The sequence below is a fragment of the Mobula hypostoma genome, chromosome 8 (assembly GCF_963921235.1).
Source record: "Mobula hypostoma chromosome 8, sMobHyp1.1, whole genome shotgun sequence".
Lineage (NCBI taxonomy): Eukaryota > Metazoa > Chordata > Chondrichthyes > Myliobatiformes > Myliobatidae > Mobula > Mobula hypostoma.
Window position 1 is genome coordinate 156669460 of NC_086104.1, and position 16911 is coordinate 156686370.

The 16911-nt window shown below is 44.6% G+C and overlaps 1 protein-coding gene across 2 annotated transcripts in view; it reads right to left on the reverse strand.

Annotated features, from left to right (window-relative positions):
- Positions 1-1361: 1361 nt before the first annotated feature.
- The window catches only part of LOC134351108 (VIP36-like protein), a 37553-nt gene continuing 22003 nt past the window's right edge, over positions 1362-16911 (reverse strand). Inside the window, exons 7-9 of one of the 2 annotated variants that reach the window (XM_063057195.1) lie at positions 14559-14673; positions 11540-11659; positions 1362-2372 (exon numbers count right to left, since the gene is read on the reverse strand). In XM_063057195.1, coding sequence (XP_062913265.1) covers positions 2230-2372; positions 11540-11659; positions 14559-14673 — 378 coding nt within the window. In that variant the 3' untranslated portion in view covers positions 1362-2229. The remainder of the gene's footprint in view (positions 2373-11539; positions 11660-14558; positions 14674-16911) is intronic. The other variant, XM_063057196.1, reaches the window with a different exon arrangement.

Consider the following 16911-nt stretch of genomic DNA (forward strand, 5'->3'; position numbering starts at 1 on the left):
TAAGGGTCAGCACATTGTGGGCCGAAGGGCCTGTACTGTGCTGTACTATGTTCTATAATGGGGTGGAAGAGAATCCAAACTCCAAGACCCATGGGGAAATTTTCTCGCTGTTCCCATGATTAAGGCTGCTGTGTAAACTGGCCTGTATATCAAGTGGCTTATTAGATTAATAGACCATAATTGTATTGACACTTGTGGGAGCCTTCTCACAACAACTGTCACTGCATTCCCAAGTACTTAATATGTGAATTGTAGAAGGCCTCACTCGCATAAGACTGCAAAACAGGACTGGTCATGGGAGAAGATAATTGAAATCTGGATAGGAACTGGATAGCCCCTTTAAAATAACAGCAATACAATCTGTAATAGACTGACAGAATATACCATAACTAACAGTAAAGGGCTTTTGCAATATCTCTAAAGTCACAATTTGTCTTTTCCCATGAGCTCAGACACACACAATGAACTTGTCAGGCAAAGAATTGTGCCAACGCTGATCAACACAAATGCTTCTCGCCACTGCCAAATTACTGTCAGTCACAGAGAGAGAACACTGTATGAAATAACCCAGGTGTAAAGGTGGAGAGGAGTGTCAATGTTGGTCACTGGGCCATTGTTGGAGAAGTATAAACATTGAAATGAGGGTAATGGCAGTCAGTCGTGTCACCAGTGTGTGTTCACTGTATTTACCAAGCCCCTAGAGCACACCACCTCCAAAACCAGCTGCTATACTGAACACTCCCTGCTTTACTCCTGCATGCTTATTTCTGGTTATATGTGTTTACTTCATTTAATTTAAATATATATCTATTATTGTAACTTATAACAGTTTTCACAACATATGTCAGTGATAATAAATTTGATTCCGCTTGCACATTATCCTTGCTCTTCAGTCAATTCCGTCACTTGTTTAGATTAAGAACTACAAACATAAGGTCACCAGGAAACAGACTAGCAAATGGTGTTCAATCATTGGGGTGGCACAGTTAGCACATTGCTTTACGATGTCAGCAACCCGGGTTCAATCCCACTACTGTCTGAGGAGTCTATACAGTCTTCTTGTGACCACGTGGGTTTCCTATTGAGCTCCAGTTTCCTCCCACGTTCCAAAGATGCACGGGTTAGTAGGTTAATTGGTCACATCAGTGTAACTGGGTGGCACGGGCTGCTTGGATTGGAAGGGCCTGTTACTGTGTTGTATCTCTAAATAAAATCCCAAGAGCACCAAAGACTAAAATAGCACTGGCCTCCATGCACACAGTGTTAATGGTGGAATGTCAAAGAACCTAGCAAATTAGCAGAGAGATCGTAAATACATCCCCACTCCCCGAGCAGTGTGCAGCACACCCTTTACCACGTGAAGCAACCACTCAAAACAAAAGCAGCTGACCCACAGTTCTGCCTGCCTTCAGACTTCCAGCAAATTTATTCTGATGCAGTATCAGATCAGAAATAAGATGCACTTCATTTTGTCCTCACAGGGAAATATCTGAACCATTATCCCCACACACGTACATACACCTTTTTTAAACATATCTGTTATAACCCAAAATTATGAAACATTTCAAGTGTCACCTTCACACTAGCCTGAAAAATAAACTCAATTGCAAGTAACCAACGCACACAATGAGGCACAGCAGTTTCAACTGCACACAGTTCAAGTGTCCTTTTGGGTTAGAATAAAAGGGGAACAGTCACACAATGACTTTCTTCCTCATTTCAGTTTTGTTTTCTTAAGTAGCAGCTGGAAGTGGTTTGTCCGTTTAAAAAAATATTCTTGCAAAGCACTTTCAAACTCTTCAAAGCCCCCCATAGTGATTAGTGGGTACAATGAGATTCTCCATAATATTTAGTCCTAACTTTCACAACACAACAGAGCGGATTTGTTCAGGGAGAGAGGCATTGTAAAACTTTCCTTCACTTTCGTCTTCCAATCAGGTTATTTCTGCAGTGCACTGAAAAAAAAGTGGGATTGAAGTCCATACTATTACGTCAGTTCTCTCTTTCAAACCGTAGAATTAACCCAGGTCAATTGCTTTGGGACAGTGGGGATTCTCATTAACCTCTGCCTGAGTATAACACAGGGTCAAGTAGGTATGGATTCCTCTTGAAAGCAGTACACAGAGTAACAATGAAGAGCCAGTGGAATGACGCTTCCTTGAAGGAAAGTAAGCCCATCTAGTGCCTCTTCCTGGACATGGGCTCTTGGCCTCTCCGCTGCCCGGGACCTCAGTAGAAGCGCTTGCGGCTCTGCTCCTGCCATTTCTGGAAGACGATGACTCCGATCACAGCAAGCACCATCAGACCCACCAGCGAGAAGAAGCTGATGAAGAACAGTGTTACGCCACTCATCGGCTCCGAATCTGAATCATCTGCTCAAAATAAACAAATTAGCAGCATTCTGCACATCAGACATGGGAGACATCACACAAGTAAAGTCAGAACATGAGCAGAGCCCTACCAACTTATACTCTTCGTTTATGGCTGGTACAAGGGGGCATCATTTTTAAGGTGATTGGAGGAATGATAGGGGCATATCAGAGGCAAGTTGTAATTGCGTGAAATTGCATGGTGATAGTAGGCGCAAATACATTAGGCACATGAATGAGGGAAGGGTTAAATTGATCTTAAGAGCTGGTTAAAAGGTTGCACAACATTGTGGGCCGGAGGGCCTGTACTGTGCTGTAATGTTCTGTGCTCCATGTTCAAAACCTCTAAATGACAACCAGAGGTATTTCCCCGGCTGAGAAATAAAGAGGATCACAGCCTCATAGAGCTTGGCCATGTAGGACAGAGATGAATTGGAACTTCATCCCTCTGAATGTGATGAATGGGTGGAATTCTGAATCCCAACGAGCTGTGGTCAATGATCAGCCTTTCACCGGATTCGAAACTGATATGAATAGATCACAAGATACTAAAGGATACAAAGACCATGAGATTCACTTTATTTGTCACATGTACATCAAAACAATGAAATACATTGTGTCAAGAACCAGCTGTCTGAAGTGCACACATGTCACCATGCTTCCAGCACCAACAAAGCACACCCTCAGCTCTATGTCATGTCTTTGGAATGTGGGAGGAAACTGGAATACCTGGAGGAAAACCAGAAGGTCAAGGGGAGAAAGCAGCAGGAATTCTACCCTGATCGCTGTCACTGTAAAGCATTACACTGACCACTGTACTGTACCGCAGTGAAGTGGTGCTGAGGGAAATCATCAATGGTGAAGCTAGTTCAGAGAACTAACTGGCCTACTCATGCTCTTAATTATCTCTGCTTTTTTTTATATATATATGGCTATATACACTACAGGTAATTACATCACGGTCTGGAATTTGCTCTTCATACATTACTGCTACTCTTCCCCTCTTCAAATGTGACTTTGGTAAGGCTTTTGGTTATTTGCCCCAGAAGGAGCACTGCCACAAAAAAGCAGCATCCATCGTCAAGAACCCCACCATCCAGACTATGCTGTCTTCTCACTACTACTGTTGGTCAGGAGTACAAGAGCCTTCCCTCCCTGATGAGCTCAGTTACTTCTACGCTCGCTTTGACCAAGAGAACAAAGAGGTCACCCTCAAAGCGGATCTCCCACCTGGTGAACTGCCTCTCTCACTTTCCACCTCCGATGTTTGTGCCACCCTGAGCAGGGTGAATGTACGGAAGGCAGCTGGTCTGGATGGAATACCTGGCTGTGCGCTCAGAGTCTGTGTAGGGCAGTTGGCCGGGGTCTTCACGCACATTTTCAATCTGTCCCTGGCCCAGGTAGTTGTCCCCACAAGCTTCAGATCGCCACCACTGTGCCAGTGCCGAAGCATTCCACTGCCACGGGCCTGAATGACTTCTGTCCAGTTGCACTCAGCCCCATCATTGCAAAGTGCTTTGAGAGATTGGTTCTATCACATCTGAAATCCTGTCTGCCCACCACCCTGGACCTCTATCAATTTGCCTATCGCACCAACAGATCAACAGAGGATGCCATCTCCACGGCACTTCACTCTGCCCTGACCCACCTGGACAGTCCCAACTCTTACGTCAGAATGCTGTTCATTGTCTTTAGTTCGGCATTCAATACTGTGATCCCCTCCAAGCTGATCACCAAACTTCACCAGCCTGGTATCAGCTCATCCCTCTGCAATTGGACCTTGGACTTACTGACCAACAGACCCCAATCAGTTAAGTTAGACAACCTCTCCTCCTCCACTCTCACCCTGAACACCGGCGTGCCTCAAGGCTGTGTGCTGAGCCCTCTTCCGTACTCCCTTTTCACCTATAACTGCGTTCCTGTACGTGGTTCTAACTCCATAATCAAGTTCGCAGATGACACAACAGTGGTTGGCCTGATCAGAGGGGATGACGAGACGGCCTGCAGGGACGAGGTCCAGCACCTGGCCGCGTGGTGTGCCGACAACAAGCTGGCCCTTAACACCCAGAAGACCAAGGAGATCATTGTGGACCAGGCATGCTAGGAGCCACACTCACGTCCCCATCTACATCAACGGAGCTGTAGTGGAGCGTGTATCAACCTTCAAATTCCTTGGTTTCCACATTTCCGAGGATCTCATTTGGTCCCCGAACTCCTCCATCCTGATCAAAAAGGCACAACAGTGCCTTTATTTCCTGCGGAGCATCAAGAAAGCTCACCTCTGTCCCAGGATACTGACGGACTTTTACCGCTGTACCAGTGAGAGCATACTCACCAACTGCATCTCAGTGTGGTCTGACAATTGCCCCGTATCGGACTGCAAAGCACTCCAGCGTGTGGTGAAAACTGCCCAGCGGATTATCGGCACCCAATTGCCCATCATTGAGAACATCTACCATAAACGCTGCCTGGGCAGGGTGAAAAGCATTATCAAGGATGCATTTCACCCTAACCAGACTTTTTACTCTCCTCCCATCTGGTAGGTGCTACAGGAGCCTCCGCTCCCGCACCAGCAGGCACAGGAAGAGCTTCTTCCCTGAGGCTGTGATCCTGCTGAACCTAACATCACAGCGCTAAGCAGTATTGCATCCGTATTGTACTGTCTCAGTACTTTTATATTTGTGTGCTGTAGCACTTACTTTTTAATTTGCAGTTATTTTGTAAATAACACTATTCTTTGCATTTCTGGTTAGATACTAACTGCATTTCATTGGCTTTGTATCTGTACTCAGCACAATGACAATAAAGTTGAATCTAATCTTAGGTCCCACACCACCAGGTTCAGGAATAGTTATTTCCCAACATGAGGCCCCTGAACCAGTGTGGTTAACTTCATTCACCACACACACAGCTGATTCTACAACCTATAGACTCACTTTCAAGGACTTGACAAGTCATGTTCTCAGTATTTTTTTCAGAATACAGAACATTACAGACAACCTTTTAACCTACTCTAAGATCAATCTGACTAAATTTGTCTTCTTTTGAGCACTGGTTGCTTGTCAGTCTTTATAGAACACTACAGCACAGGAAACAGGCCATTCGGCCCTTCCAGTCTGTGCCAAAACTTTATTCTGCTAGTCCCATTGACCTGCACCCAGTCCGTAACCCTCCAGACCTCTCCCATCCGTGTACCTATCCAATTTATTCTTAAAACTTAAGAGTGATCCCACATTTACCACGTCAGATGGCAACTCGTTCCACACTCCCACCACTCTCTGAGTGAAGAAGTTCCCTCTAATGTTCCCCCTAAACCTTTCCCCTTTCACCCTAAAGCCATGTCCTCTCGTATTTATCTCTCCTAATCTAAGTGGAAAGAGCCTATTCGCATTTACTCTGTCTATACCCCTCATAATTTTGTAAACCTCTATCAAATCTCACCTCATTCTTCTACGCTCTAAGGAACAAAGTCCTAACCTGTTCAATCTTTCCCTGTAACTCAACTCCTGAAGACCCGGCAACATCCTAGTAAATCTCCTCTGCACTCTTTCAATCTTACTGTCATCCTTCCTGTAGTTAGGTGACCAGAACTGCACACAATACTCCAAATCTGGTCTCACCAATGTCTTACACAACCTCACCATAACATCCCAACTCGTATACTCAATACTTTGATTTATGAATGCCAGGATGCCAAAAGCCTTATTTATAACCCTGTCTACCTGTGACGTCACTTTCAGGGAATTATGTATCTGAACTCCCAGATCCCTTTGTTCCTCTGCACTCCTCCGTGCCCTACCATTTACTGTGCATGTCCTACCTTGATTTGTCCTTCCAAAATGCAACACCTCACACTTGCCTGCATTTTAAATTCCATCTGCCATTTTCTGGCCCATTTTTCCAGTTGGTCCAGATCCCTCTGCAAGCTTTGAAAGCCTTCTTCCCTGTCCACAACGCCTCCAATCTTAGTGTCATCAGCAAACTGGAGGAGGAGGAGGAGAAGAGAAGCAGTGCGCCGCGCTCTGGGTGAAAATGATATCGTATCTGTTAAATAGGGGCCGTGGACAATTTCTGATCTGATGGAGATGGATGTGAAAGCACAGACGAACATCTGCAAAAATTTCTGAAACGCTCGTTCGCTGCTGTCGTTACTGTGTGGTCGGGAATCTTTCGGAGGGAAGGCCTCAAAATCCCTGGCTTTGCCTGCTGTTGGCAACCGAGATGGAGATCGAATCGCTCGGATAGAGATGGTGCTCAGTACTTGGTATCGGAGGGCTGGTCAGAGCTCGAAGTTTTTGGATGACTCAGAGTCGGACTATGGTCGGGTATGGCAGGGAGAGTTTTTCTTCCTTCTCCCGTCTGCATGAGATGTGGGACATTTGAGAGACTTTGAACTTTTACTGTGCTCATGGACTTCTTCATCAAGTTATGGTATTGTTGCACTGTTGTAATATGTTATAATTATGTGGTTTTGTTAGTTTTTTTTCCAGTCTTGGTCTGTCCTGTATTTTGTGATATCACACTGGAGGAAATATTGTATCATTTCTTAATGCATGCATTACTAAATGACAATAAAAGAGGACTGAGTGTCTTCATAATCTAAACTTGCTGATCCAATTTACCACATTATCATCTAGATCATTGATATAGACAACAAACAATCATTGGTATAGACAACAAACAACAATGGCCCCAGCACAGATCCCTGAGTCACAGGCCTCCACTACCACTCTGCTCCTGCCACACAGCCAATTTCGAATCCAGTTTACAACCTCTCCGTGGATACCTAGCGTCTGAACCTTCTGGACTAACCTCCCATGTGGGACCTTGTCAAAGGCCTTACTAAAGCCCATGTAGACAACATCCACAGCCTTTCCTTCGTCTACTTTCTTGGTAACCTCCTTGGAAAACTCTACAAGATTCGTTAAACACAATCTACCACACACAAGGCCATGCTAACTATCCTTAATCAGCCCTTGGCTGTCCAAATACTTGTATATCCGATCTCTCAGAACACCTTCCAATAATTTACCTACTATTGATGTCAGGCTCACCGGTCTGTAATTACCTGGTTTACTTTTGGAGCCTTTTTTAAACAACGGAACAACATGAGCTACCCTCCAATCCTCTGGCACCACACCCGTGGCTAAAGACATTTTAAATATTTTTGCCAGGGCCCCTGCAATTTCTACGCTAGTCTCTCTCAAGGTCCGAGGAAATACCATATCAGGCCCGGGGGATTTATCTACCTTTATTCGCTGTAAGGCAGCAAGCACCTCCTCCTCTTTAATCTCTATATGTTCCATGACACTACTGCTTGTTTCCTTTCCTTCCATATACGCTATGCCAGTTTCCTGAGTAAATGTATAGTTTTTCATAAATTCCATTAGATTTCTTTATTTTCCTGTGAATGCCTGCAAGAAAATGAATCCCCAGGTGGTGTATGGTGACATATACAGGGGGTAGTTTGATAATAAATTCATTCTGACAATATCTCCTTTCTAGATTGTGTACTATTCCCCCCCCCCCCCCCCAAAGTATCTTCCCTTGAAACAACTTGGGAAATGTTATGGTACTAAAGGAACCAGCAAAACAAAAATTAAAATCTCACACTTACATGGCCAGACATTATTTTGCTTTAATTCAATCCCTGCTTTTTCCGTGAAACAACAGTTCACGTTTATCAAGCTAATCCCAACATGTGGCACAGCTCCTTCAATCTGCTCCAGCTCTGCATCTGTCCCTCACCACAGGTGTATTTATATCTGTCCAAAGATGTCAACAACTGCTGGGGGAGTGAGTGATAGCACAGCTGCCAGGAGCTCAGTCACACACTCACCATCACAAGGCAAGGGCACTGCAAAGGCAGAGGGACAACTCTCCTGAGAGCAGCTCCATGTTCAGTGGTCACATTCCTATTTAAATGACTTCCAGTAAAATGAAGAACTTTCTGCACCCCTTCCCTGTCTCCACCCAGACTGACTGTCACTTGTACTGTACTTAAGCAAAGAGGAGCAACACCTTGCGTCTGGTAGTCAACCTGACAGCACAAACATCGATTTCTCTAACTTCCAGCAATTTTTACCCCCTTCACCTTCTTTTTCTATTCCCCATCCTGGTTCCCCTCTAACCCCTTTTCTCCTAATGTGCCCATCAGCTCCCTCCGGTGCCCTTCTCCTTCTCCAATGGTCAACTTTCCTCTCCTATCGGATTCCTTCTTTTTCAGCCCTTTACCTCTTCCTCCTATCGATTCCCAGCTTCTCACTTCACCTCACCCACCCAGCAACCCTCACCTAGTCTCACCTATCACCTGCCAGCTTGCACTCTCTTATTCTGGCTTCTCCCTTCCTTTCCAGGCCTGGAACACCAATTGTTCATTCCCCTCCACAGATGCTGCCTGACCTGCTGAGTTCCTCCAGCATTCTGTGTGTGTTGTAGCTGAAGCAATGAACGTTTTAGGTTCTACAATCTGTTGATCTGTAGATTTTTACTGAGACACAAATTGCCCTTGAGTCAGATTTTCCTGAAGTCAATCTGCCACAGTTGAGCTGCATGCCAGGTTCGGTTTCAATACAAATTCTGCCTCAAAACTGAGCTGAAGTTCCCACAAGCAACACACATCAAAGTTGCTGGTGAACGCAGCAGGCCAGGCAGCATCTCTAGGAAGAGGTACAGTCGACGTTTCGGGCCGAGACCCTTCGTCAGGCCCAAAACGTCGACTGTACCTCTTCCTAGAGATGTTGCCTGGCCTGCTGCGTTCACCAGCAACTTTGATGTGTGTTGCTTGGATTTCCAGCATCTGCAGAATTCCTCGTGTTGAAGTTCCCACCCTGTCATCACTGCTGCTAGACCTCCAACATTCTTGAACCCAAGGCTCTGTACTTCTCCCTTCATTTAAGGCGCACCTTGAAGTCTATCTCTGATTTTAAGTTAACCAACTAATCACTGACTTGCTATTCCAGACTGTCTTTTTAAACACCTGTTATCGAATTGAGAGACACTCCACAAACCTTTGGCTGTTTTATAGAAATGATTGCTACAATTAAAGGGCAAACTCCACTACTGAATCCCTGAAAAATCACTGTGGTAGAGAGGGAATAACAGACATTGATTTACGCTCAGTGGCCACTTCATTAGATCCCTCCTGTGATCTTCTGCTGCTGTAACCCATCCACTTCAAGGTTCGACCCGCTGTGCATTCAGAGATGCTCTTCTGCATCACCATTGCAATCCATGGTTGTTAAGAGTTATTATCGTCTTTTTGTCAGCTTGAACCAGTCTGCCCATTCTCTTCTGACCCCTCTCATTAACAAGGCATTTTTGCCCTCAGAACTACTGCTCACTGACACTTTTCTGTGCACCATCTCTGTAAATTCTAGTGACTAGTGTACGTGAAAATCACAGGCAATCAGCAGTTTCTGAGATATTCAAATCACTCCATCCAGCACCAACAATCACTGCACAGTCAAAGTCACTTAGATTAACGAGGTGTATAGGTGTACCTAATAAAGTGGTTACTGAATGCATTTCCTCCTAGAATTCTTTTCCTGGCATGAGGGAAACCCTAAATGACACTGAGTGGGGCAGTTTATGTACAAATATTCCTGGCCAGATGATAAAGCCTGCAGTCAGTTTCAACATCCACGGGTCACATTCCAACCTTTAAGAGATCCTCAAAGCACTCCACTTGGCAAACTCTACGAGATTCTAGGTTCAGAGTGCAGAGAGAGTCTGAATAATCTGTATTAAATTCTAGTTGTAGAATGCACTTTGATCTCTCCAATTAACCCAGACAAGAAACAACTTTCTGTAATATTCTAACTGCACACATTCTCCAGAATGTGATATTTATGGGTCAGTGACCATTTTTAAATGAATGGTGTATATTTAGCAACCCATGCTAACTTGTGGCTTGGCTGCTTCATGAATCATAGCATGCGAAACTACCTAGGGCGACACGGTAGCATAATGGCTAGTGTAAGACTTTACAGTGCAAGCGATCGGGTTCAATTCGCACCACTGTCTGTAAGGAGTTTGTACATTCTCCCTGTGACCACTTGGGCTTCCTCTGGGTCCTCCCATATTCTAAAGACATGTTGGAGTACTGTGTGAAGGTTTGGTCACCTACCTACAGGGAAGATGTAATAAATTTACAAGGCTATTGCTGGGACTGGAGGACCACAGTTGTAAGGAAAAATTGTATAGGTTATGATTTTATTCTCTAGAACGTAGAAGACTAAGAGGAAGTTTGAAAGAAGTATACAAAATTATGAGTATAGATAGGGTAAATACAAACAGGCTTTTTCCACTGAGGTTGGGTGGGACTATAACTGGAGGTCATGGGTAAGGGTGAAAGGTGAAAAGTTTTAAAAGGAACATGAGGAGAAACTCCTTCACACAGAGGATTGAGAGAGTGTGGAATGAGATGCCAGCACAAGTGGTGCACGCGTGCTCAGTTTCAACATCTAACTGAAGTTTGGATAGGTACATGGACGGTAGGGGTATGGTGGGCAATGGTCCGAGTACAGGTCAACAGGAGATGGCACTTTAAATGGCTCAGCACAGACTAGATGGGCTGAAGGGCCTGCTTCTGTGCTACGTTTTTCTAATACTCTGACATAGAAGTTAGGGTTAGTAATTTGTGGGCATGCTATGTTGGTGCTGGAAGCATGGTAATAGTTGCAGGCTGCCTCCAGCACATTCTCAGACTACGCTGGTCATTGATGTAAATGACACATTCCACTTGATGTACTTGCGACAAATAAAGTTAATCTTTATAATCAATTCGAGATAACTGTCAGGAGAATTAAGGTTTTCTTGGGCAAGGTAGTGAAAAGAGGAAGAATAGCTTCTGAATTTGCCACCCAAAAGCATGGTGAAGCAAATTCAGAAATAGAACTAATAAAGCTGTAGATTCCAGTACGGAATTGATACATGCTTGAATATCAACCATACAATGAGCTACAGCACGGGGTTCCTAACCTTTCTTATGTCACGGAGCCTTGCCATTAACCACAGACTCCAGATTAGGAACTCCTGAGCTACAAGATAACAACAGGAGATTGCAACTGATCACAGATACATAAATACAGCTCATCTCTTTTGCAGGATTTATTCTCTCTCATTCTGTAGTTTCATCTTTTAATGAGTGTTGGGAGTTTTCACCTTACCTCCTTGCAGGATGAAGTTGTCCACGCTGGGGATGAACGCCTCTTCATCTTCTTCCTCCTCTCCAGGCGCCCTCTCCACTGTTAGTTGATAGACCTTAACTGAAATGATGTCGTGATTATCTGCACAAAAATTCAAGACTCAGGTTATAGGCAGTCACTTTCAGAATAACCACTTTCCTGCAGGAGGAATCAGGACTGGAATCTCTCTCAGTTCCTTCCTTGTTCGTCTGGCCACTCTCCAGCATTCATTGAGATTGGTTTCGAACACGGAACAGGAATAGGCCCTTCTCACTCCATGCTGGATTAGTAATCCCAACTAAACTAATCCCTTCTGCCTACACAACTTCCATGCCCTGCACATTTATGTGCCTCCTGAACACCTCTACAGTTGTCTCTGCTCCCAGCCCAGGCAGCACATTCCAGGCACCCACCACTCTTTCAAAAAAGTGCTTTGCCTTTTTAAAAAAACAAGGGAAAAAAACATTGGTTGTCTATTCATAATTTTATAAACCTCTATCAGATCTCCTCTTAGTCTCTGCTGCTCAGGTTAGTCCAACCTCTCCTTATAGCATCAGCCCTCTAATCCGGGCAGCAGCCTAAAAAACCCCTTCCGCGCCCTCTCCAAAGCCTCGACATCCTTCCTATAATGAGGTGACCTGAACCTGATACAATAATCCAGATGTGGCCTAACTAGAGTTTTATCAAGATGCAAATTTACTTCTGGACTTTAGAACTCAGTTCCTCAACTAATAAAGACACACACGATACATGCCTTCTTAACCATCTTATCAACTTATGTAGTCACTTTCAGGGAGCTACGAATCCTGTGGTCCCTCTGCACATCAATACTGTTAAGGGTCTTAACATGGCAGTATACCGTCTATTACTTTTGATAACACAAAGTACAACACCTGCAGAGAGCTATAGATCTTGGACTTCTGGATCCCTCTGCTCTGCAACACTGTTTAGGGTCTCAATTTGGATACAATTGTCTTGTGTCTTGAATTAGTTCCACATTGAGCAGTGCCTTTGCAACCTCACGACTCCAGAGAACTGATGAGATCCACTCGATCACAACACCTATTAAGTAGTTCACTGAACAGAATCAGATAAAATGCACCCTTTGGCCCAATGGATCTAGTCTTCAAAGTACATTATCAAAGTATGTATATGTCACCGTATGCTATCTTGAGATTCATCTTTATGCACTTACAGGAAAAAAAATGCAATAAAATTCACAAAAGTTTAAAGATTAAATACTGACAAATGTGCAACAGAAAACTAATTATGCAAACAAAAATAATACACTCAACAGAAGCAGTAAAGAGTCCTTGAATACGAGTCTATAGATTGTAGAATCAGTCCAGGGTTGAGGTGAGTGAAGTTATCTAAGCTGGTTTAGGAGCCTGATGGTTGTAGGATCAGAACTTTCCTAAGTGTGGTGATGTGGGACACAAGGCTCCTGAACCTCCTGCCCTCAGTTTTTTGAGGCTGTTTTAGCCAGGGGTAGTAATGGGGACAAGCTCCCACTACTTATTAAACGCTCCTAATGACCTGCGCCTCAACTATCCTCTGACAACCAAGTCCAGCTCCTGGCTTTCATATGTGGCTTAGCTACTAAGTCCGGCAGAACCATTTCTACTGACAGAAGGGGCAAAGGTGGGTTACTAGTGCCTTAAAGCCAGTTGCTTTAGGTAGATGGGGTTTGTCAGCCGTGGTCAGCAGCTTATCAAGGAGGAAAGCTGATCTCAGACCTCCTGTGCCTTGCAGCTGCACCCACTCATGGGAAGGCTTCAGGAGTAAACCTCGAGGGAAAAGAATCAGGGCCTGGAGTCCTACGTTCAATTCAACAGTGACTGGCAACTCTTACGATGCTGCTGGTGCCAAACTGTCTCTGTCTCTGCCACTCCTTTGGGTTAATCAGATGCGTGGAGAGGGGGAGCAACAGCTTGCTCTCCATATTATACTGCCATGGCTTGTGCATCTAGACAGCTAAGATGCAATATCCATGGTCGACCCTGACCAAAGCAGGCCCATTCCTCCTGCCCAGTGGCAGCAGCGAGAAGAAAGCATGGACTGGATAGCAGAGTCCTTGACGACGGACGTTGCTTTCTTGTGGCAACACTCCTTGTAAATGTGCTCGATGGTGGGGAGGGTTTTGCCTGTGATGTACTGGGTTGTATCCACCACTTTCTGTAGACTTTTCGATTCCTGGGCATTTTTTTTTTCAGACCAGGCCACAATGCAACCAGTTAGGATACTCTCCACTGTGCATCTACAGACATCGTACTGTACTTGTATCCACCACACCATCCCGTTACCCTTCAAGTCACACACTCTCACTCTTCCCAGCCAGGACATTGGAGGTTTCGGTCCCACTCCCTGAAATCCAGGTTGCAGATCTGTGGGGACTGGGTCGGGGATGCTGTCTCGACGGACACAGACTAAGACCAAGAGTGCTTGAGTGGATAAGAGAATTGAGGAACTCTCCCCTTGCTAGTCTGGTCAATACAGTCATGGAATCATAAAGCACTTCAACACAGAAATAGGCCCTTCAGCCCATCTAGTCCATGCCCAACTATCATTCTGCCCAATCTCATCGCTCTCCACATGAACCATTTCCCCTCCCATCCATGTACTTATCCAAAATTCTCTTAAATGTATGCTTGTTCCACACCCACCACCCTCTAAATGAAGTTCCCACTCATGCTTCCCTTAAACATTTCACCTTTCACCCTTAACCAATGACCTTTAATTCTCATCTCACCTGTGACCATCCATCAACACCCCCCTAAGGACACATAATCAGCCCAATATCACATAGTGGGAGCTTGCTGGGCATAAAAAGGCTGACACACTACCTCCGTTAGAACAATGACCAAATACAATTCAAAATTTCTTCACAGGCTATAAGTGCACTTTGAGATGTCACAGGATGAAACTCTCCAGAGAAGCAGTAAGTCTCCCATTCTTTCTCAAGCACGTTCCCACAATGAGGGGAGGGAGGAGAGAAGCCTACCCGTCAAGTCTCCAGTGGCGGAAGAAGCGCCGAAGTAATAGCCCAACGGCAGCCTGACACCTGGAATATCGATGCAGTCTTTCCATTCATTCTTGCCGTCAATATCAATCATAACCTGCGGAGGGAAAACGTCCATCAACTAGCTGTTCTACAAAGGCAAAGGCCCCTCAGTGCTCGACTTCCAACCAAACCTGGACACATTTGTTTTATTATAGCATGGTAACAGGCCCCTCCAGCCCAACGAGTGCACGGCGCACAACTACACCCATGTGACCAATGGTCTATTGAAGGAACCCGGAGGAAACTCGTGCTGTCATGGGGAGAATGTACAAACTCCTTACCAACAGTGGCTGGCGCTGTCATAGTGTAAAACTAACCGCAACATTGCTAATAGTCAGGATCATATTACAATTTTGGCTCCAAGATGTTCCCATCACCAAAACTTCCTTCCAGACCTTTCTTTGGATAGCTGGTTGATTATTAAAGATTTAAAAAATAGATGAGCTTTATTTGTCGCACATACATTGAAACATACAGTGAAGTGTGTCATGGACACCAACAACCAACACAATCCAAGAGTATGCTGGGGAAGCCCACAAGTGTTTCCATGCTTCCAGCACCAACATAGCAAGCCCACAACTTACTAACCCTAACCCCTACATCTTTGGAATATGGTGGGAGGGTGGAGAAACCAGAGGTAATTATACTTTATACTTTATTGTCGCCTAACAATTGGTACTAGAACGTACAATCATCACAGCGATATTTGATTCTGCGCTTCACACTCCCTGGATTACAAACATTAAATATTAAAGATATTAAAAATAGTTAAAATTAGTAAATATGAACAATTTAAATTACAAATCATAAATAGAAAATAGAAAAATGGGAAGTAAGGTAGTACAAAAAAACCCAAGAGGCAGGTCCGGATGTTTGGAGGGTACGGCCCAGATCCGGGTCAGGATCCATTCAGCAGTCTTATCACAGTTGGAAAGAAGCTGTTCCCAAATCTGGCCGTGCAAGTCTTCAAGCTCCTGAACCTTCTCCTGGAGGGAAGAGGGATGAAAAGTCTGTTGGCTGGGTGGGTTGTGTCCTTGATTATCCTGGCAGCACTGCTCCGACAGCGTGCGGTGTAAAGTGAGTCCACGGACGGAAGATTGGTTTGTGTGATGTGCTGCGCCATGTTCACGATCATTTGCAGCTTCTTCCGGTCTTGGACAGGACAACTTCCATACCAGGTCGTGATGCACCCTAGAAGAATGCTTTCTACACTGCATCTATAAAAATTAGTGAGAGTTTTAGGGGACAGGCCAAATTTCTTTAGTTTTCTCAGGAAGTAAAGGTGCTGGTGGGCCTTCTTGGCAGTGAACTGTTATGGGGAGAAAAACAAAATTGTAATATGATCCTGACTACTCAGAGTTATGGGGAGAATGTACAAACTCCTTACAGACAGTGGTGGGAATTGAACCCCAATCACAATAGCTGGCACTTTCAAATGTTACATTAACCAATATTCCACCATGCCATCCAGTTGCTTAATCTGGTGATGCAACCAGTTAGAATGCTCTCCATGGTACATTTGTAGAAATTTGTTAAGAGTCTTTGGTGACATACTAAATCTTGTCCAACTCCTAATGAAATATGGGTGCTGCCATCCTATCCACTGTCATGAGGATAGATCTTCAGAGATGTCGACACCCAGGAATGTGAAATTGCTCACCCTTTTCACTGCTGACCCCTTGATGAGGACTGGAGTGTGTTCCCTTAACTTTCCCTTCCTGAAGTCCACAATTATTTCTTGATGTTGATTACAAGGCTGTTGTTGCAACATCACTCAGCCAGCTGATCCATCTTACTTCTGTACATCTCCTTGTCAACATCTGAAATTCTGCCAACAATACTTGTGTCATTGGCAAATTTATAGATGCTGATTGAGCTAAGCCTAGTCACACAGTCTTGCGTATATAGAGAGTAGAGCAGTGGGCTAAGCACACATCCTTGAAGTGAGCCAGTGTTGATTGTCAGAAAGTAGATGTTACTTCTAATCCGCACAGACTGTGGTCTCCTGATGAGGAAGTCAAGGATCCAGTTGAGAGGCCTTGGTTATGGAGCTTGTTGACTTGTACCGCTGAGCTGTAATTAATAAACAGCAGTCTGATGTGGATATTGCTATTGTCCAGGTGATCCAAGGCACAGAGGAAAGCCAGTGGTTGAAGATGGATAGTGCCGAATCCTCACAGTAGGTGTCACGACAGTAGGACTCAGGGCAAAGTCTGAACAGGATATTACAATAAATAGATGTTGGTTTGCAATGGCAGAGCAGAATGAGTATAATTTGTGTATGTATGCATAG